General features: G+C 39.1%; 1 protein-coding gene across 1 annotated transcript in view; it reads right to left on the bottom strand.

Annotated features, from left to right (window-relative positions):
• LOC103145172 (proteasome activator complex subunit 4B-like) overlaps positions 1-22,034 on the bottom strand; it is a 37,504-nt gene extending 15,470 nt beyond the window's left edge. Inside the window, exons 1-24 of the mRNA XM_007562509.2 lie at positions 21,950-22,034; positions 19,088-19,174; positions 18,777-18,963; positions 18,344-18,433; positions 16,979-17,043; positions 16,570-16,720; positions 14,829-14,927; positions 14,498-14,567; positions 13,807-13,874; positions 13,151-13,354; positions 11,488-11,645; positions 11,088-11,183; positions 10,950-11,005; positions 10,770-10,826; positions 10,632-10,687; positions 8,172-8,270; positions 8,009-8,071; positions 7,804-7,899; positions 7,575-7,706; positions 5,802-6,011; positions 5,573-5,709; positions 5,306-5,359; positions 3,939-4,068; positions 272-353 (exon numbers count right to left, since the gene is read on the bottom strand). Coding sequence (XP_007562571.1) covers positions 272-353; positions 3,939-4,068; positions 5,306-5,359; positions 5,573-5,709; positions 5,802-6,011; positions 7,575-7,706; positions 7,804-7,899; positions 8,009-8,071; positions 8,172-8,270; positions 10,632-10,687; positions 10,770-10,826; positions 10,950-11,005; positions 11,088-11,183; positions 11,488-11,645; positions 13,151-13,354; positions 13,807-13,874; positions 14,498-14,567; positions 14,829-14,927; positions 16,570-16,720; positions 16,979-17,043; positions 18,344-18,433; positions 18,777-18,950 — 2,347 coding nt within the window. The 5' untranslated portion in view covers positions 18,951-18,963; positions 19,088-19,174; positions 21,950-22,034. The remainder of the gene's footprint in view (positions 1-271; positions 354-3,938; positions 4,069-5,305; positions 5,360-5,572; positions 5,710-5,801; positions 6,012-7,574; positions 7,707-7,803; positions 7,900-8,008; positions 8,072-8,171; positions 8,271-10,631; positions 10,688-10,769; positions 10,827-10,949; positions 11,006-11,087; positions 11,184-11,487; positions 11,646-13,150; positions 13,355-13,806; positions 13,875-14,497; positions 14,568-14,828; positions 14,928-16,569; positions 16,721-16,978; positions 17,044-18,343; positions 18,434-18,776; positions 18,964-19,087; positions 19,175-21,949) is intronic.
• Between the last annotated feature and the right edge of the window lie 1,228 nt (positions 22,035-23,262).

Genomic DNA, 23,262 nt, shown 5'->3' with positions numbered 1-23,262 from the left:
TAAAAGAGCCAGAGAAAGAGAAGTAGGTCAGTTATGCCAGCTTGACTTTGACAACCTTAACATGTACATGTCAGGGCACACAAATAACTTGGGAGTCATGTTCCACAGAAAATCCACAAATATACAGCTATGAAAAGGCACTCTGGTTTCACAGATTACACAAGAGTCAAGATTATGTTGTAAAACTTACTTCTAAAGCCCTTTTCCAACAAGAATCAAGCATTCTACTTCTAATTTGATCGTGGATTTAGCTTGGAGCGTATAAACTCACTGATATCCGAAGGCTTAACTGCCACTTTCTTTCTCGGCCTTTTCAGCTGTTTCAGGATTCCTGCCATGGCTGAGATGGACACCTAACAGAAAGAAAGGTTGAACTGGTTATCATAAATGCTTTAAATGCTTATCAGTTGGGGAAAGTTAAATCTAAATTTGTTCCACGATTCTAAAAGCCCAATAAAAGGAAAAAACACACACAAAAAACCAGACGTCTAATGCTGAGTTTATCTGATGGAAATAATTGTTTATTGTGTTATAGATTTAAAGTTCATTTTTGTGAATGAGTACAAATATAACTGGGTTTTTACCTCAGCAGATATCTTCCTGGTTATAATCCTAAACAAAGTCATCTCGAATATCACAAATATAATTCAGACATTTTGTTTTAACATCACAGCTAAACTTTAAATCACCTTTCTGAAACAAAAACCATGCTTTATAGTCCAGGCTTCAGCTCTGTTGTTGTACACTTTTTGAACCACATTTCTCTTTTTAGTTGTCCTTCACAGTCATTTATGTTTTTTTTTTTCTTCTTCCTCTCTTTGCTACATTATTCTCCTCAAAGTTTTGGCTAACTGCTGTTATGTGATCTTCAAATGTTCCTTATTTTACTTCTTCAAGATTAAAAACACTATGGTGCAATATCATCTAAATTTACCTGACTGAAAAAATGCTTAACAATGCCTCCCAGTAATAACACATAAAAACATTAGTAACTTGAGCTGAATCATATTAAAAATGTGCATAGTTTGAATGCTAACAATAATGGCTTTGTGCTTTTATTTTGAATTCTATGGTGAAGAGCAATATTAAAGTCTTTGAATATTATTTTAAAGTTTTGTTTATTAGGAATCACTTGGCTTTACATGTGGAATGAATGGGATTTTATATAATCAACCAGCAAAATTGATGCACAATTGTTGAAGAAAGATAATACACGATTTTAAAATTTGTTTTAAGAACATCCGAAAAGTTTGTAACCAACTCCTTTACTTTAATACCGCCACATAAAATCCATTTTAGAGAACATAAGAGAACAAACAGCATCGTAAAGATGCAACACTTTTCCTTTAGCTGTGTAATTCTGGTAGAGGCTTATCCCAATAGTAATGCAGTGAAAGTTCAGGAAAATACTGACCAAGGGGGCTGAATACAAATGCCCACCACACTTTTCAGATTCCTTATATAAACAATTGTGAAAACCATGCGACTTTTTCATTTTATGTCACAATTAGGAACTACTTTGCGTTGGTCTTCCGCATAAAATCCCAACAAAATATATATTTTATCAACAAAATGTGACAAAATGAAACCCTAGGGTTATAAATACTCTTGCAAAGCATCACAAATCAGGTTATTAGCAAAGAGTAAAAAGAGTAAAGGTCCAACATAACTAGAATCTACTGGCATTTTCTAATTGACTGTTTATTGTGATGCAGCAGAGCAGTCGTTTTATCTGCTTTTACACGTCTTTTCCCCACATTTCTGTTGGCGGAGTACCTTGTTTTTAAATTTGGTTACTTTTAAGCAAGTTACAGTCAACAATAAAAAGAAGAAGAGGAGGAAATTTACAACTTGCAAGAATAAAAACCAAAAGCAGAAAAGCGAGAGCGAGTTGTTGAGTAGCAGATGTGATCTGGCTGAGTTTGGCCATCTGCTGTGCCGCTGATAAAATGCTGATGCTGCTGCTTTTATGCAAGATTTAACTGCTATTACTGAATTATGATCAACAGCTGTTAGTGGCCATTATGAAACAAAATATATAAGGTGGATATACTTTGCTGCTTTGTTTCTTCTGCTTCCATCATAAGGGACGGGACAAATCGTGTCTGTTTCAGTGGAGTTTGTTATAAAATTAACACTGATCTCAATAACAGGATCCGGGGTTAATAGAGTTTTATTCCTTTAACATGAAGATCTGCATTTTTCTCTCAAACCCTTTCACTGCTGGTGCAAAGTGGACTGATTACTGCCGAGCAAATATGTGTAAATAGCTTCAAAATAAATGTTTCTATTGCATTTAGATACATTGCAGTACAAAAAAATATTAAATAATTATTTTGCAACATGAGATTCCTCCCCCCCCCCAAATAATAAATGCATGAATATCTTCAAATCAAGGCCTCTTAGAAGTCCCAAGGTCGACGTACAAACAGTGGGGTGATCGCTCCTTTACTGAAACTGCTCCCAGAATGCACTCCTTCCCAATGTATGTACGATTGTAGATCAGTTATGTTTAAGCCTAAACTTAAGACTTATTTATTTGAGTATTACGGTACCGTATTTTCCAGACTACAGAGCACACCATACTATAAGCCGCAGCTACAAATAAAAAAAAAAAAAACAACAACAAAAAAAACTGGAAATGTACATATAGAAGCTGAACCGGGCTATAAGCCGGTGGTATCTCCGCCGCTCTCGGTTTTCCATAAGGTCTCCAATGCCGAACCATGGATACGTTCACGCCGAGTTTACGTGCACCGGCTCTATTTCCCCCCTGTACTGCCAGATCGATAGCCCTCACCTTAAAAGCTGCATCATACGAGTTTGAAGAAATTTCTCCGCCGCGCCTGCTGCTAGCATGTGCTTGTTGAAAATCATAGACATCATATACGTATTTATGTCTATGGTTGAAAATGAGCACTTTCTTCTTTGATTTCCAAATTTGACTTCCAATGATTCACTTCCTGCTAAAGCGCCCCCTGGTGGCTGAAGAAAAATCCACAGAAAAGCCGCACCGGGCCACAAGCCGCATGGTTCAAAGCGTGGGAGAAAAAGTAGCGGATTATAGTCCGAAAAATACGGTATTTATATATATTTTACATATTGTCAATGTTTTGCTGATGCTTTTTTTGTCTGTGTGTGTATATATAAATTATAAAACCAAAATTATTTCTTTGTAGTTCTTTTCTAAGCAGGCAAAATTTCTTGTCGCAATTTACAACAGCAGCAGCAGCAGTTACATTTAATTTTACTTTTAAGATATTTTTAATTCAAGTATGATTCAAAATTTTAAACCTGATATAATGATGAAAAATCCTACTTAAATTANGCCTTAAAACACATTTTTATCAGTAACTGTAGAGTTGACTGCAATTTTACTGGTGTGGAACAGAGAAACATACAGTGCAATGTCAATAAAAATTAACTGAGTAAATTTGTCTTAAAATTAAAATGCAGTAAGTGTGAATCACTTACTCTTTACGGCTTTCTCTGCACCCAAGTGTACACACATAATTTCCTGTTGCATAGTATCTGATATGATCCAACATAATAAACCTTGTTTAACGCTTTGCTGTGTGTTATTAGATATTATTTACTGCTGAAGATAAATGTAATGAGATCTATCTAGAGTAAACTTTATGATGTTGGTATGAAAGCTGAACATCTGTGTTTAAACTATGTCATATAACACCTGAATCTGTATGTGAGAGTGGATTTTCAATATCTATGCTGATAAGGTGCTCTGGCATAAGAAAGTAATGGGCGTTTATGTTTCTAGGCATCATGTTACAGCTGGAAAAGTAGCACCAAAAAAACACTTCAGCCACCTTATTTCCATTTTTATAACCTGAGGGAAAAGCAGATACCTGGAAAGTGTTTAGATTCCCTACACCATGAAGAAAAACACAATAATAAGACACACACAGAGAGATGCAGACCTTGCGTATGCTAATGGAGTCGTGAACAAGGGTTTGTGTGAAGTAGAGGACAGCATCAGGTGGGAGAGGATGATCGTCTCGCAGAAGAAGAGCCAACAGGTCTGTGGCCATGTGCTCAAACTTCCAGGGCCTGAAACAAAAACAGACATATAGACCACAGAGACCAAAAAAAAAAAAGTAATTTCAGGCAGCAAAAAAGCAATTCTCTGTGAAACACAAAGCATATTCTGGTGAAAAAACATTTTAAATGAATATTCAACTACGCCAGCAGGAGCCGATAAGTAGGATGGCAATTATTCCAGAGGGTGCTGTGGTAAAATAAAAAGCTACCAGTAGTCAATTTAAAGGACTATATTTAAAGTTTCCTGGCAGAAAATAAGGATAGACTCACTTAAGTTTTGAAGCAATTGCTCAAGAGAGTTTGAAACATATAATTTTTTATCTTTCTTTAGCATCTCATTTTGCTGCATTTATAACGCTAATGTGTTTTTACTCCTCAAACTATTAGCTGCCTAAATGATTGCCACATGGCAAAAATCTACAAATGATCATATGCAACTCCATAACTTTTGAACTTATGAAAGTTTTCATATCTCACGTCCTGTTGAAGCTAGCTGCAGTACTAATGCTAACAATGTAAAATGCAGTAAGTGTGAATCACTTCCTCTTTATTGTCATCCCCCCCTTAATGATTGGTGATAGAAAAACAACAAATCAGTTATAAGCAATCTACAACTTTTAAAGTAAGCATTTATAGGAGTTGTTCTAGTTTTCTTCTTTTCTGCAGGGATAATGCTAGCATTTATATAGTTTCTTTTGGCCATGATTACCTGTCTTAATGGTTGTCATTAAGACAGGTAATCATAAAATATGTATATAATCCACAACTTCTAAAGTAATGACCAACAATAGTTTTAATCTGCAGCAATTCTCAATTACTCTCACAGATAGCTTTTCTGAAGAGCTAATGCTAGCGCTTATATAGCCGTGTCTTTTCATTTCTCCTAACGTTTCCTTTTGGAGAAAGGAAACTTCTCCAAAATTAACCTACCGGTACTACTTTTGAAGAAATGACTCACTGAGGTTTTAAATTGCTACTATTTTGTAACTTGCAGTTGCTTCTAGCTTTGCCGGAGAGCTAGCCCTAGCTTTTATGTATTGGTGCACTTACTTCAATTGTCAATTGCCTACATAGTTTTCATATTGTAAAAACTCCGGTGAGCTAAAATCACCACCGTTCCTGTGCTAATGCTAGCATTGCTAATGCTTGGTAAAAAAATGACATTACACTATTAATCTCATCATTTGTTTCAATTTCTGTTATGTGTGCACATAGCATGAAATGCACATGTAAGGAAACAGCTTACAGATCTCTGTCTTCAAGGCAGTCCAACAGGTCATTGACTAGCTTCTCATATTTCCTGTGAGAAAACAAGAAGCATTAAACAGACTACAAATAATAGCAACAAAGACGGACCAACAAAATTTCCCACTAGCTTTTCTGTAGCCTTTTTATGCTGATTAAAATTGGCTGTTTTTCACCCAAATCTGCTCCACGGTACATTAACATGTCAAATCTGCTGGACAGTAAAAACTATTAACACCTATTTGATTTTTAAAAAAAATATTCCTACCTTGCAGCAACAACATTTCTGATACGCTGACGCTGAATTCCTTCTTTTATTTCTTCTTTGGACGGGAGCTTCGAACAAGGTGTGGGATTTTTAGATTGTGCAATTTGGTTGGCGATCTCGACACATCTCTCTGACACCTAGACAAGGAGGTGACCAAAGGAGAAAGACCCACAGTTAACAGACCACAGTCGAGGCTAGTTTGGTGATTGTTATTAGATGCGTGTCTCACCGTGAAGTAGATTCCAATGGTGTCGTGAAGGCGATGAATCCTATCAATGATGTCATCAAACAGTCGACCAATGGAGGGCTTCTCCAGGGTCACCGAGTGTGACAGTCCGCATCGGACCAGAGCGGGCCACACTTCCCCGACACAATCCCAGTCCCGTGTGGTTGCTGGACAGAAACCACTGGGAGCGCCCAAGAGGCAGTACAGACTACCCTGAAGAAAAGAAGAACAGAAAGAGGTCAACTGGATACACGCCCTTAAAAATATAATCAGCCTATAAATCAGTGATGTGAAGGTATCAAGATGACAATCTGATTTCAAAACTGAACGTGACGAACACAATCCCACAATGTCAGTCACAGGACTGGACGATATGGCTAAAACATGAGTCACGATATAAGCGTTTCATATTGGTCGATATTGATAATTATTGATTCCTTTTTTTGTATTAAATATCTGAAATACGGACAAGCTAATGTGATAGTCTTTTCTGTTTTATCCACAATTTTCACTCAACACTTTTTTTTCCTTTTAATTTATAAGTGGTGAAACCTTAAACTGCTGCTGCGTAAGTTACTCAGCAAGTTGTTGTTGCTAGGTAACCAAAGAGTGCGCGAGTTGCTAGGTAACCAAAGAGTGAGAGAGCTAGTTGATTCCATCAGAATTCAGTGAAATTATTGAAAATTCTTTTAGATATATCATTAATTTAAAAAAAAAAAAGCTAATCTTTAAGCCAGCTCAAACAAAGAGTGGAAGTAAGGTGACATTTTCACCATTAATTTGACAGTTTTCACATTCACATTTTTATTGCAATGCCTAGTTACACTGCTACCAGAATTTTTGAAAACACTATTCAGTGAACACGTGTTTAGCTACAGTTCCTATCATAAAACAGCTAATGAAAACAAAAATGTGCACTTTTTGTTGCCGTTTCTCATCTGTACATCACACAAAAGCTGAGGTGTGTACCGAACAGTAAGACATGCCATGAAACCCGTATTTCATTACGTCCATATTACGTTTTCTTAATGCCGAACAGATCATACTAAAGCACCCTTCTGGAATCTTGGTGTTCATTTCATGGTTTCACGTAAGTATTTTCTAAATGTCATCATCTTCCCCAGTGTGGCAGGGTATTACATGCCCTTCTGTGAACAACTTAGATTGTTTGACTAAGTGAAATGTGCTGCCACAATGGATCTGGAATGATAAAATAAAATGTGTTTGTCACACAGTGACAAAGAAACGACACCAAATAGAGACGAAAGGAGAAACAAAACTAGAAAACAATTTAACAAAATCTGTGTGATGACATTGTTGTTATTCACAATAGGATGAATTAGTGTTTGGGGATACAACAACTGAGCTAAATTTCTAATAAGAACTTTTTTCTTTTTCTGCTAAATATGCTAGTAGTGAATTATTGCCACCTGTTGGCCTGCTGTGTAAACTGTAGACCTCTGACTATACCTCAGTGATGTAGCAGATATTAATATCATATCTAAGACACATCTCTGACTTGTGTGTCTTAGACCTTATTAAGCAAAAACTGCAAAGTAAAGTGTGAGCAGGGAAAAGAAAAACTAGGCTTCCAGCCTCAACATCTGGTTGTAAACATGCAAAATCAGGGCAGAATGCAGAGAATTACCAATTCCAGTGACACTAACAAACCATCAATACTAAGATGGTGCATTTTAGCATGTCTTTCTTATTCAGCACCACAGAAAGAGAGGCAGCTCTGAGGAGTCACGAGTTGGACTTGTGTGTTCCCAGTACCTTGAACTGCTGCTCCGTGCCCGCGGTGTTCTGTGGAGACAGCAGTTGTAACATACGGGGAATCATGTCTCTATAAGCGAAGCTATAGGTTCCCATCGCTGTCATCAGCACGCTCTGCGCCCTGCTACGTACCTGCAGGAATATGTGTGTTTGCACAGTTAGCTCCAGTTTCACCTAAGCACTCATGCGAAAACGGGAGCCAGACGTCGTTCTGAATTTAGTTGTCTACCTGGCTGTACGTGCTGGTAGAAAGCAGCAGCAGATCACAGAGCAGCTCCTGATGGACCACTTTGTATTCACTGCCCTCAACCACCAGTTTTCTCATCTGCTCGCAAGGAAGAACAAAAAAATAAATAAATAAATAAATACAATTTTCACCAGTGGAAAATCTGGAAGATTTATTTTCGGGCATGAGTGTGTTTCTCGTTGCGAACCTCATGCTGGAGCAGAATCCGGTCGATGAGCAGCGCTCTGATGTGCCGCTTTTTCCCAAGAAGCTATAAAAACGAAAAGGCGAGGCGTTTAAATCATCCTGTAAGTTACTTATTGAAACTGATGACATTAAGCAGGCCTAAACTTGTCATTCTACCAACTCACCCTGTTTTCCATTGACTTCTTGACAAGAGTGAAGCTTTTCCAGCGTGAGTCAAACTCCTTCTTGTGTGTGCCACAGAAAAACATGAGGTCACTGACAATCTGCAAGCAAAATGGAGCACAGTGAGCCCTTTGCAGATCTCAAAAGTGTACACACCTCCTTTCAGGATGAGCTGTTTTGGGGCCTCTTGTCACTTCAAATCCAAATAAGCTGCTGCTGGCCACGCCCCCAAAACTCAACGTTTACGCTCACGTAAAAATGGCTGCAAACAGATGCATACATCTTTGAAAAGCAGAAGTGGAGCCTCCTGCACACTTCTCACTATTCAGCAAGTGTTTTTTGAATGTAAGTCAACAACAAAACACTTTTTTTTCCCAGCAGCCATTGTACAATGCATACAGCATGAAAACCAGCTGAAACCAGCTGGAACCAAACACGCTGGAGCTCAACTTAGGTTGCTAGGTGACGGGCTAGGCTTCGTTAGGGTTGCTAGGTAACAGTGCAGTGCCTGTCAATTGTTTCGTAACAATCAGGAGGTTTTTGAAATGGTTCATTTTCCAAACACTAAAAAACATAAACTTATACACCAAAAAATGTATGGGTGTTTTTTAATCACTTGGGCTGTTTTTAGAAGCAGCTGAGACACAAATGGAAGTACAAAGATTTGCAATATGTGAAATGTGCATAACCGGTTTGCTTTAAATGAGCCTGACTGACCTCAAATAGACGTGGCCCGTTTGCACCATTGCATAACTTTAGCCAAAGCTATTGTTTGCAGAAAGGTTACAAGAGACCAAAATGATCTCATTGTACAAAGGACTCAAACAGGAGAAGAGCATCAAAATTTCCACGGCATTTCATGACAGTATTTACAGTCATCAATAACTGGAGAAAATATGGGACAACAGGGATAAAACTGATGAAAAGAAAAGATGGAAACTGGTCAGGGAAGCTGCCAATCGAAACACTTTTAGGAGCTGCAGGAATTTTCCAAATAGTGATTGCGTCCTAAATGTAGCAACCATCTCCACGGTTTCCCCTTTACAGCAGGACTAAGAAGCATGGCTCCAAGAAAAAAGCATCTTCTTCCTAAAGGTCTGGCTAAAGTTTGTGGAAAAACGCGCTATGGATTGACGACGTATTGACATCTTGATGCATTAGTGGATTTCACTCAGAGAAATCGAGACAAAAATCAAACTTGGCAAGTACTCCTAAGACTTTTCTTAGAATTTTAAAAATATCCGCGAACCACCGAAGGCCTTAAGAGAGACTCTAAAGTGACAAAATGTTTGGAGTATTGTGGACTTTTAATGAGGCTTATAGTGTTTTCAGCAGGCAAATGGTGGAAAGACAGACGGAAAGGAGAGGTGTTCTGTGTCAAACGGATATAACTGTGCAAACAGCAGGCACCGCTCCTCTGTCCTGCTTGCTTTTTATGTCCTTTAATCCCCCACTTTATGATGGTCGTTTCGCCAGATCAAACAAATTTATGCAAGCGGCCAATCACAGTGAATTGCTGACAGCTGAGCATCTACATTACTATCAAATAAATGACATAGCAAAACTACCAGCGTGGTGAGAAACTGTGATAACTCACAATAATGATGAGGATGTAAATAAGGTGGTTTCAAACATGTTGATGCTGTGTGACAATTAATTCAGTTGTGTGGTGTCTTTGTTATCACACTCTTCTCTTAACCCAGTCTAGACTGTATGATTGGTCAATTTCTATCAATGGATTACTGGAGGGTGGGTGTGTATTTTTATTTTCTTTCATGTATCATCCACTCTCCAAAAACACAAAATCTCACCAAGTATATTTGGTCTAGTTTCTAATGCAAACATCTTAGCATACTCGAAATGAGACAAAACTAACTTATAAGTAAAATTTCAGAATGATACATGAGCCTTTTAAGTCAATAATTCCTAAATATTTAATGAAGGCAGACTATTTCACTTGTAATATGGGAAGAATGTCCTGTTATTAGTGAAATTATCTGTCAGTGGTGCTTGTACTTTATATCAATATTAAGGAATCATTTACTTAAATCAAGCTCATGTATCTTGCTGAAATATTACATGTATTTTATTTTTGTCTTACTTCTGTGAGACTGAGATTTTTTGTGCATATGTCCAAAATATCTGACAAATTTGAAGACCTTTTGCAGGGAAGCGTGAGCAAATACAGTCAAGTTAAGTTAAGACAGACTGCCATCAAAGAACAATGAAGACCGAAAGCAAACTAAATATTAGTTTAAGATGTGCAAACTTATGCAACAATTTTACTGCAACTTTCACATTTTTTAATACTTTTCCACTTATGTGTTTTTTTCCCCAATCAAGTTGTACAAGATATGTGACATCTGAAGTAATGTTTTATGGTCTCAGGTTTTAAATTGGAAAAACCTCCAGGAGTTTGACATCCCCTAGAGTGATTGTGGCAGAAATAAAGGATCGGGCACCTTAATGATGACAAAAAGGGATTTTGTATCATCTTCCGAGTGCTCCAGGATGTGATCTGGATTGGAGAAAAAGGAGACGAGTTTGCACCGCAGTCACATTTCAAACAGGAGAGTTTTTAAGAGAAAATCTCCACTCACGAAGCAGAAGTCTCATGGTCTGGCAGATGGACACTCTGTAGTTTTCCCATGAATCATCTGAAGGGGGGAAGAAGACACACAGACGTCCCGTATAGATGCAGAATGCAGAATGAGCTGCACTTATCGCCCACTGACACTGATGGTGCTTTTGATCGTTGCGCTACGTGGCTGTGTTCTTACCATACTCGACACCTACGTGCAGTTTGATCTCCCCCAGATTCACCATGGAGGGCACCCTGAGAAAAGGCCAATCGTGAGACAAGCCAGCATGATAAAAGCGTGTTTCCCTGCTATTAGTGTGCAGAACTGCTGCCTCACAGGTCAGGGACGTGTGCGCCATCCAAAGGGGGCAGCATGCTCCCAGCTCCGAGAAGGCAGTGCTGCACGATCGCTAAGCTCTGCCACAACTCCTCCCTGTTAACGACACACCACATCACACTCCTTCCTCTGCAGTATGGGGCTAGAGGCACCACAATGGCTTTCCAACACTCTGGGCTGCTAAATTCAACTTTCCCTACTCTGCGTAGGGAAAGTTGATTCTTCTTCTTGATTAAGAAGTCAGGAAAGACAGCTAAAACATATGTATCGCCTTCTCTTTTGGTGTGAACAGACCTCATCCATCAGTAATGGAGGACCACCGTCCTGTTTGTTTGGCTTGAACGTGTGCGTGTGACGGATTGCCTCTGCGGATCTGAAAGTGAGACAAACGACTGCGCACCTGGTCATTGGCTGAGCTCCAGACACGTGGCCTTTGATTCGCTGCAGCTGGGGATGCAGGAGCGACGACAGCAGCTGGAAAACAAAGTTTTCCTCCTCCTGGCACGGCACATGCCAACACACACCCAACGCTGCCACATCTCCGGCTCGGCCCCAGTCCTGCAGGAGGAGACCCACAGAGCTGCAGTGAGCTGTTGCCACTTTTTTCCACTGGAACAACTGGCAGGCGAATCAGCACAGCCAGTCGACCTCCAAACCACAGACCTGTGTCATGTACCAAAGTCTTAAATATTTAAAACAGATGCAACGGATACAAAGACAAGTCTAGAAGAAGAAAACAAATAACGCCACTAACTTTTCTACAAACTAGCAACTTTAATGAATAAGAAAATGAAAAACAGGCTTAAACAGAATTGAAAAATGATGCGATGCATTAGATGAACCTGGTTGAACCACAGCTACGTAACAGGTGGCAAGTGCATGAATAAATATAAGAAAAATATTTGCAAGTTTAAAAAGAACAAAGGAGTCAACAATAATCTGAACAAATTTTTTCACCGTTCTTTCAAATCGTCTCATCTATGTGTGCATGTTAGCAGAACCCTTACTTCTCATCGAATCCAATCCTCCTTCATAAAAATCACCAATAATAGGATATTTTTGGGTTCAGATGGCTTGATTTATATGATAAGCAGATAAAAGTTTTAATTTTCACTTGCAGATTAACATATGTTCATGCAGTCCTCCGATCTTACAATTTACTCAGTGAATCCAAACAACTAAACACATTCAAGAACAATCCAGGCCACCGCAACATTTTTAAGTCAACACAATTTTCTCCTTCTTGCTTCTTTTCCACTTATTTTCTCCCGCTTGAATCTCACTGTAACAGCATATTGTGTGGAGCAGTCTTCAAATCGTAAGGGAAGAGAATAAATGAACGTAAGATATAAAATGACGTGTCAGTTTATATCAGATACATCATCCAATCTGCTGATGATCCATCTTGTGTCAAGTAACTCGTCGATGTTTGGAAACCACTTTATTGGTGCTGAAATGCCTTTTCATGTCTGTCATTTTGTACGATCTGTGTTATTTTTCATTTTTGCGACAGGCTGTTAGAGAAGTGCCTAAAGATTCGATCCAAAATAGGTTGCTTTCTGTCATGCGCGAGCTGATCCATCACCTTAAACGAGCAAGACTTTCAAAGTTTTAATGAGTCGGAGTCATTAGTCAGAGTTGAACTGGTGTAAATGACAAAAACATTCCTTTCAAAGTATTCAACATGAAAGAATAAAAAGAAAAACAATCAGAGGGATCGACAAGTTGCTGATCAAATTACTTTCATATATTACAGGAAAGTCAAGTTTCTCAGAAGTGTAAATTCATGCCAACTTATGTTACACTGTCGGGTATCTGCTCTATTAATCTTTGAAAGATGGATCCAATGGATCTACATAGTACTCTAAAATCATTTCCTTATATATTTTTATATTGGAACCCAATTTAAACATATTAATTACTGAGTTTGAGCTGAAAATATGTGCAAATATGTGAGAATGCTATAAAAATGGAATTAAATAATGATGAGTGCGATTTTGTCTATTTCTTTTTTTTTTTTTTTTTTTTTTTTTTTTTTTGCAAAAGTTTCGGTGCGTCTTTACCCGGATGGGGAGGTCGGAATCGAAGCCCCCAGAGGTGCTGCGGTACTCGGTGGGATAGATGAGAGACAGCGAGCGGAGTGTGTGCTCCAGCAAGCTGCAAGCGAGTGTGTAGGCCTGCTTACAGCGAAGATGCACACACACGCGCAGGATGCGCTCCAGCTCCCCTTGGTATTTTAGCAGCTGTTCGCCATCCACACGGATTACCTAAATACAACACAAACGCACACATGTATAACCGAGAACATTCAATTCAGTGGAGAGCTGCGCCTTAAATTTTGAGGATCTTCGGTAAATCACAGCGTCTGGCTCACTCAGCCTTGCGTTGAGCTCCCAGGAGTAATAAAAAAAAAAACTTGAAAGAGTGTCAATATGTTCTGGTTAACGACAAAGCGCTCTGATATTTATGACCTTGAATGGAGCGCACTGTAAGAAATGTCTTTTGGCTGCTGTTTTTCCTCTTGTAATATCCTTACTATAATTCTGAAGCGACTGTTTCTCGTTTTATTTCTCCCAAAAAAATGCAAATTGGTGCCAAGCATCTGTTCTCCTGTCGTTTTGAGAATGAATACAAATTCCGGACATGGTGCAGATGACAATAAGTGATCGTCTGAGTGTTTTTTAAAGCTTTAAGGTGCTTCAGGAGTTTGTCCTCTCACCTCAGAGAGCAGCTGGAGATTCCACAGCAGCTCCTTATCCAGCTCATCTTCGTTCTGCAGCTCCACATCTATGCACAAACACATTAACCCACAGAAAGCTTTACTTACTCGCCTCAAATACTTTATTTCTTGTGCTTAATTTGGACCCATAATCTTGGGTTCAAAGTGTTGTATCACACTATTCCAGTTGAGATTTGACATAAACTCTCTGTGTCCCTTGAAAATGTATTTGAATTAACAGCTTTCACTTAAAACAAATCACATAAAAAATAAATAACACCTGTTAAGAGAGGCAAGACTACGAGTGTAAAAATGATTGTGGTTATGATTAGATCTGCCGTAGCACAGAGTACACCAGGCTGTCTTCGTGCATGGAAAATAACTTCTGATATTTTTTCTGGCTACGTCACCTAAGAGTTTAATATTCTTAAAATCTATTTACTTTGTAAACTACTCCTTTAGGGGAAGTGCTGAAGGCTTAGATGATGGCTAATTTTATAACTTTTTGAGGTTACGGTGATCAGAAATTTTGAAGTAGCAAGGGCTGAAGATTTGTCTTCGGCTTTCATGTATAATTGAAAGGACCTGCTGAATAAACCTATTCTTAGCTCATGTGAGGGCTCAAATAGCCTTGCGAGCAGCGTCACATCCTGTCTACACACAGATCTGTTCTACAATGTGTGGTACTGACTGTCAGTAATGAGCGAGATGATGCTGCAGCAGTGAGGGACGAACAGACGGAGAGACTCAGCAGGATGACACTGCAAACACACAAAAACATGCAAAAAAAAAAAAAAAAGCATCCAAACATACAAAAGCACACACAATTAGGCACACATTCATGCAGAAAAAAAAAGAACAGAAGCAATGAAAATGAGCATAGCAAATGGAATGAAAATATTCAGCAACATGCATGGCCTCAGGAAGGTGTACTATTTAAAACTTCTGTTTGGTTTCTGTACAATAACACAAAGGCAATTTGCATCACATGTATAAACAAAACAAGACAAAGTCAATGTTACCTTTGCTGCAGCCCTGCACATGTCGGCCACCATTCTGCCTGACACACACGTCTCAAAGATGCTGGAGGTGGCAAAGTTGTACAGCTTCTGCAACGCAACCTGATCAAAATGCAGTGTAGTATAAAATCAGATGATGCACTTCATTTGTATTAACTGTCTGTGCAAATGCTGTTTTGTTGTTGTTTTTTTTTCAGTTTTTGGTGCAAGCAATCATTTTTTACTGCATCATTAATGCAAAAAGCTTTAAATTTCCATTTTTCTCTGTGTTTTTTTAAATTATTCTTATTAATTTAAACGGGCTTTACACATTACTGAGGACAGAATGTTCAGTCTGTCTCGTAAATCTGCGTGATTTAGTGGTACAGGCAAAATTTTTATATTCTTTCCAAACTGTTACCATTACACAAGGATGACAAGACCCAGCTTAGCAGGTTAGGCCAATTTAGTTCAATCTTACTAAACAGTGGCTCTAATTACAAATGACAAAATTAAAGTTTTGCCTCTTTCACAGTCCTCCTGTGGTTAAGACAGAGGAAGTCTTAAAGTTGAGAATTGAAGAAAATCCACTTCCTAATGTTACAGTTATGACTGAACACGTATTAGTTTTAATATTCTTGACATAAAAATGCCAATATTTCCCATTTTCTATGCTTCTTGAGACAATTTGATCAATAAGCATTTTAGCTTAAAATACAAGACTAATTGCAATCTTGTTTATTCTTGTTGAGAATAATTTTTTTTATGACATCTAGTCACATTCAGTGTTTTTACACATTAAAATCCCATAATTTACTCAAATCTGATTTTTTTCCCCTCATAATTTCTTACAAAACAGTCTTTTGAGCATAAAACAATTACCATAAAGTTGCTTTTAAAGTTGTAACATTGTATATAACCTTACATATTCAAAAATATGTTGAAGAACATATTTTAAATGTAATGCTTTTTTTCTGCTTCTATGAATAAAATATGCTTTGATTGCCGACATGTAAACAATATATTAGTTTAAAATCTAAACGTGGATTGGCTTAAATCTCAAATAAGCACTGAAATCACCATTTTGAGTATGCATTCACCTTTTTATCAGTCAGTAAACCCAAAACCAAAATATAAATGGTTAGAAAAATATAAATTGATGTCAAAAGTGCAATGTTTTGTATTTTGATTTCTATGTTGTTGTTGTTGTTGTTTTTGTTTTTTTGTTGTTTTTTTTTACAAAAAGGAATGTTTTGAAAGTTTTCTCTCTTCCATACTTACCCAGACGTCGGCCTAAACCTTTTGCACAACCAGTTCGTTCTGGACTGAATTTATTGCTTGTGACTGTAAGCCTCCAATGGATGTTTGTGCAACTAATGTCTAATAAAAACCAGGCATAATAATTTGGAAAAAAACTGACAGAAAACTGCTTTTAGAGCACCTCTCAAAATGGTAGGGTGTCTGGGTTCATCCTTCACAACATCCGGTGTTGGCTGGTAAATTATGTAGAGTTTATACGACACATTTTACCACCTAAACTGAGTCTTTAATTTATTTATCTTTTATTGTCAAATCAAGCAAGAAGAACTCGCAAAACAACAGAAACTGAAATCTCATATTCATGAAAGATATCATCAGTCAAAGCAAGAAGCTTAGTTTCAAGAATCTGAACCCGAAAAAGACATTTTTAAAGGTCACGTCACACTGAAGGCTTGTTATCTTTGAGACATGTGTGTATCAGCGACGGAGTGTATTTCTGCACTACCTCATAGATTTCTGTGGAGCACTGTGTTAGGATCGTACTAACGGTGGAAGACAGTCCCAGCTCCACCAGGCTCTCCAAATGAGTCTGGGTATCCGTCTCCGTCTCGTCTCTCGTCTGCTCCAGAGTGCTGCTGTCTATGAGAGCAAAACATCTGTGCACGCACACACATACGCAAACACAAACTTAAAACACTCGTCTGTGATGAAAATGTCAACAACGATATGATTTAAAAAAAAAAAAAGAAAAAAAGAAGAAAAACAGACACACATACACACACACACACAAAAAGGCTTTTTTCACTCCAGAGGCAGGGAGTCTAGTGCATTTCAAACAGAGAGACACATCCGTATTCTGACGATGACAACAAAGCTCCACAGAGTGACAGGCTGACTTGCTAATTTATCTCTACCTGTCCAGAAACTGCAGCACGAAGTCTTCAAAGCCGGCTGAGGCAAAGCAGAGATCTTTTTCAATCTGCAGGGAAGAAATGTAGGTAATGTGTTTCTGTAATATCTCTATGATTTGTTTTTCTACGGCTTAATTGAGGAAAAAAGCCGTTGGACTACTCGGGGAGATACATTTGACGGAAGCGAGCCTCAAAGGGAAAGCTCTTGATCTGCAATGGTAATCATCTTTAGATAATTGCTACAAGAATAAAACTGTGATTACAAGAAATCTGAATTGCATTTTCGCTGCAGGCTTGCCAAGATGTCACTTTGAGATTGGGTGAGATTTCCAGAAAGACCCCCTGCCCCATCTATGCTGAGAGTCCCCTCCGTTCCCCTGGATGCCGTCTCAGAGGAGACCCGCTAAGAGACCCTGCACAAGCTGGAGGGATTAAACATCCCGGCCAACCGCGGCGATCGTCCCTTAAATATGAAAATAAGTGGTTCGGCACGAACGCTGGAAGCAGACCCACAATGCCGGTCCGTGTCCCCATGCTGGAGAAAAATGACCAACATGGTGTTTTCACGCTTTGATTTTTAGTGCCGACTGAGAAAAACAACAACAGATAAGCAGATAATTAGCGCAGTCTGGGGTGGATTTTGTCGTCTGTTGTTGTTTTTGCTGCGTTTAGTGTCAGATAGTCTGAAACGCTGTTTTTCCGGCTTTATGCTAAGCTGAGTTGACATCTGAATGTTTATGGTGGGAACATTAAAGTGATGCAAGTTTTTCTTCTAACTGTCAGAAAGACAGAAAGCACATACGCTAACTTATGTGTCAAATTACGCAACAAATGAAAAGGATGTAATGATGGGTGCTTTTGAAGCATCACTTTGTAAATACAGAGTTCAAATTTACTTCGTCTGTCCTACCTGTTAGAGACGTAAACGGATAATGACTTAAACAACGACAGAAGTACAACAGCCTTGCAAATACTGCAACTATGTTTTGAATAATACGTTTAGTTTCAATCTTTATTTTTTACGTACATTAAGCTGGTTACACAACACTAATTCCGAACAAAATAATGGTGGAAAGCAAAGTTCTTTTTCCGCTTTCTGTCAAAGTGCAGCATGTTGGAGTAGCTTTATCTTTCAGAAGCTAAAGACAATGATTTGTCCGATTATTCTTCTGTCTCCAGGTAAAAATGTTCCAGTGCCCTTTTTAGTTACAACTCACTTGTTTAGATTTGAGACACTATGCTTTAAAGAAAACGTCTTGGCGCCCACGATGTACGGAGTCTTCACATTTGTATCTTAAAAGTCGGCACGGTTCTTGTCCTGTTTGTGTTTTATCTGCAGAGGTGTTTGACATCTGTTCTGGTTTTTACCTCGGTGAGATCCGTCTGTCGAAACGGAGCAGATGAGCAGTCCACTAAAGGCACCAAGGTGGTGAAGGTGGTGATGAACTGGAACGTTATCTGGACGGAGATCCACAACAAATCAATTTACATCATCTGACACGATCGCGGCGTGCGTTAAATAATGTGCCAGGTAAGATTTTTCAAATCTTTTCACTGGGTCTGCTGAGATGATTAATACAGCGTGGAGAAAACGGGAGGGAAGCAATCCATTTTACTATTCGAGCAGACAACCAAGACACATTAATTACAACTTCTTCAAACTGAGGTATTCATTCCACTTTCTGGACTAATTAATAGGACAGACCTGAGTATACAAGAAGGGAACTCAATCAGCGAGAGCTCTATTGTCATCCCGTCTCATAATTTTTCTTCATTACTTATCGGCACATTCATTACTCACCATGCACTTGCTGAAGTCGTTGGGGTCCACCCCCGGGAGAGAGCCCATGAGCAATGGGAGCACGTGAGCGCGGCCCTCTGGGTAGCGGTTGTCAGGGGAAACGAGGCTGCGCGCCATGCCGATCATGCAGCTGAGGGTGGCGGTGAGCGTGTGCGGCTCCGTCAGGGTCTCCATCGCCGCATAGGTCCTGTTTTACACACACCACTTAATTACTGCCTGCATTTCACAAAAGCCCCTTTCTTCGGTCAAGTCTCAAACACGCCTTCATTGATGCACTTTAAAAATTGCACAAAAGTGCAGACGGATCTCACTTTTCAAGTACAGGCGGTATGACGAGTTGTGGTGTGAGCAGAGCCAGGTTCTGGAGAGCATAGGCTGCATCTGTGCTGCCAGTTTTGCTGCAGATCACCAGGAGAGGGCAGAGGGAAACACAGCAGAGTTACAGCATGAACGATACACACGCACACGCAAACACGCACGCGCGCGCACACACACACACGCACACGCACACGCACGCACGCACACACACACACACACACAAAGGGAGACAGATAATCACTGATGAGCTGTCCTTGTCCAGATTAGGCGCATTGTGACTGAGGCCAAGTACACGCAATGACTCACTAATGAGACACCCTCTCAGATGACTGCATGTGTTTACTGGTTGTTTACCTGTTCATGCTCCAGTGACCTGCTCACGACATTAAAGCACAAGACATAAAAAAATACAAATTAAAAAAAAAAATCGCTCTAATCTTTAAGTGTCGAGATTTGCAGATTCCAGGTACGAAAGGTTTGACCTACTAATCAGCAGTGAGCAGTTTTTGACATTTAAAAAGGAGAGGGTGCTGATTAGAGGAAATGGCTGGGATCGAATGTCTGAATCAAAGCTGTAGCAAAAAAAAAAAAAAATCTGATCCCTGAATGTCGACCAAGAAGACCACCAACTGGCTCAGACAATGCAGCAGAGTGCTCACACCTCCTCCCACAGAGACACCTACATCTCTATATGTATCTGCAGGAGCACAAATTTATTCTGTCACAATTCCCGCCTAAATCTGGCAAAGGCTGTTAGATTTTAAATGTCAGCGAACAAACTACGGTTCCGGTCACAAGTTTAAATACACTTGTTTATGAGAGCTTCAGTGGCACGTTTGAATTTATTCTGGGTTTCCTCTGATGCACACAGGTTCATAACTAAACATAGCTGCTCAAATATATTCATACACCCCCATTAATAACAAATGTTCATTTAGTAAATTGTGTGTTGTAAGATACAACACATTTTTTGTAGATGTCAACAAGGTCCGGACACACCGGTCACTGGATATTTGACTGGTGAATTTAACAATTCAAATTAATCTCTGTTCTTCTCAGAGATTAATTTGAATTGTTTGGTTTCTTTGAACAGACTTAACTTTTGAGCCTAGTCCATGCCTGGCACTAAATCTTATTCTTCTTCATCCATTTCCAAGCTATTTTTATTGTAGTTTAGGTTCCAACAATCAAGCTGCTGAATAACTATGCAATATGTCTCTGTCTTCATTATTCCACCAATGCATAAGTAACACTGGCATCAAACTGGGCCCGCAGGATGACAGAGACTCCACTATCTATGAGAGAGGCTACAGCCTTCTGAAATTTCAAAGCAGTAAAGCTTAAGATACTTGTAGCCAAATATCTTAAGCTTTGTCACATCTGACCATAAGACTTTTCTCCAGAAGACATTCGACATCTCCACTCTTCCAGCAGAAGAGAAACCAAACTGTAGTTATTATCTTTGGACCAAAAGAGTCAGGGCACAGCTTCAGTTATTACAGCTAGAAAATAGTGGTCGCGTCCAAAATCTGGGTTTAGTGATGGACTCAGATCTGGACCTTAAGAGACACATAAAGACAGTTACAAAGTCAGTCTTCTACCACTCATTCATGTATTTATCTTTAGTCGCATTGATTCCTGCAACCGTGTCTTCACAGGTTTGCCTGAAACAATAATCAAAGAGCTGCAACTGATCAAGAACACAGCTGCCGGTGTTCTGACTAAAACTAGGAAGTTGGAGCACATTGCCCCAGTTATAAAGTCCCTACACTGGCTCCCTGCAGCTCAGAGAATATACTTTAAAATACTTTTGTTAGTTTATAAATCACTGAATGGCTTAGCACCAAAATACATTCAAAACCTGTAGTTGTTGCATCAACCTTCCAGACCACTCAGGTCCTCTAGTTCAAGTCTGCTCCGAATCCCCAGAACCAGAACCAAACATGGAGAAGCAGCATTCAGTTTTAACACTCCACTGATCTGGAACAAACTTCCAGAAAACTAGAAAACATCTGAAACACTGAGTTCAGATTTCAGTTCAAATTTCCATACAATTGGGAAACTAGCCTCATGATTTTTGATGATGGCATTTGAGTAACTGTTATTGGTTGTTTCATTACTGGCTATGGTGAAAAGCACTTTGAATGTTGCAGAAATCTGCTACACAAATAAGCTTGACTTGACATGTGGGCAGCTGCACATTTTAGTTGAGCTGAAAGGTGTCAATTTCGAAGCAGGAGGCTTATTTCTTGCCTCACCCCGACACTGCCGTTCCAGCAGTTTCCAATTCGCTAGGTCACGACTTGTTCTTGATTATTTCCTCTCATCCGAGTGTGACAGTTTACCTCAGAGAGTTGAAACCGGGACACAATTGGGTGTTCCTACATGACAGTGATCATAAACACACATCGAAACTAATTTTGGAATGGAGAAAGCAGGCAAACATCAAGCTTCTGGATTGGCCCCAACATTAACACGAATGGAAATTCGTGGATGACGGTTAAAAGCAGAGTTTGTGGCTGGAAATGAACTCAATTCAACCATAAAAACTGGCCATCCAGCCAGAAATATATCAGACGTTTTTTGATGGCTGGTGTGTCTATAAATTTCCACATGTAATTTATCCCTGTGTGTGAATCACAGAAAATTCTCAATAACATGAAATATGTGCACCAAGTTGCACTTTTCAGCGTATCTGCACGTTTCAGCGGGCCAAATTTAAGACTTAACACTTTTTAATAGTAGCTTGAATGAAATTGAAGACTTATAAACTATAAAGATATGAGATGATTAGAGGATCCTGCTGGCTCATACAGGTTGGCAACAAAACCAACTTGTGATACATTTTCACTTACCCGTGGTAGACTCAAAAGAAGGTAGCTAGCGAGGGTATATTTATTAGCAGCTACCGTATTTTCCGGACTATTGAGCGCACCTCACTATAAGCCGCACCCACAAAGTTTAAATTTAAAAAAAAACTTGGATCGATAGCCTTCAACTTAAAAGCGGCATCATTGGAAATTGGAAACATTTCTCCGTTGTGCCTGCTGCTAGCATGTGTGCTCTAAATGAAAATTAGCACTTTCTTCTTTGATTTCCAATTTTGACCTCCAATGATTCACTTCCTGCTAAAAAGCCCCCTGGCGGTTGAAGAAAAATCCACAGAAAAGCCGCACCGGGTTATGTGCCACGCTTTTTTCAAAGCGTGGGGAAAAAAGTAGCGCTTTATTATTTATTTAATATTTTAGCTGAAAAATACGGTAGTTTCCGACCGCCTTGATTCACAGAATGCAATGAAGATGTCTGCATGCAACTTAAACTTTTGCCTGACAGAAACAATAAAAACTACATACAAGATTGAATCGTCTTGCCACGACGAAATTTAAAACCTGTGATTATTGTATTTACATTTTTAATTTCAAATATTTTAAGGCCTTAATTTTAGATATACATGGATTTAGGACTTTTCAAGGATGCGCATCAACTGGCTTTAAAAATCGTCAAGGTTGTTTTCACCCGAGAATAAAACTATTCCAATAAATCGTTAAAAGCTCTNTGAGCCTGACTGACCTCAAATAGACGTGGCCCGTTTGCACCATTGCACAACTTTAGCGAAAGCTATAGTTTGCAGAAAGGTTACAAGAGACCAAAATGATCTCATTGTACAAAGGACTCAAACAGGAGAAGAGCATCAAAATTTCCACGGCATTTCATGACAGTATTTACAGTCATCAATAACTGGAGAAAATATGGGACAACAGGGATAAAACTGATGAAAAGAAAAGATGGAAACTGGTCAGGGAAGCTGCCAATCAAAACACTTTTAGGAGGTGCAGGAATTTTCCAAATAGTGATTGCGTCCTAAATGTAGCAACCATCTCCACGGTTTCCCCTTTACAGCAGGACTAAGAAGCATGGCTCCAAGAAAAAAGCATCTTCTTCCTAAAGGTCTGGCTAAAGTTTGTGGAAAAACGGGCTATGGATTGACGACGTATTGACATCTTGATGCATTAGTGGATTTCACTCAGAGAAATCGAGACAAAAATCAAACTTGGCAAGTACTCCTAAGACTTTTCTTAGAATTTTAAAAATATCCGCGAACCACCAAAGGCCTTAAGAGAGACTCTAAAGTGACAAAATGTTTGGAGTATTGTGGACTTTTAATGAG

Source organism: Poecilia formosa, unplaced genomic scaffold (genome assembly GCF_000485575.1).
Source record: "Poecilia formosa unplaced genomic scaffold, Poecilia_formosa-5.1.2 Scaffold136, whole genome shotgun sequence".
NCBI lineage: Eukaryota > Metazoa > Chordata > Actinopteri > Cyprinodontiformes > Poeciliidae > Poecilia > Poecilia formosa.
The sequence above is the reverse complement of the archived record's forward strand: the minus strand, read 5'-3'. Positions and strand labels throughout refer to the sequence as shown.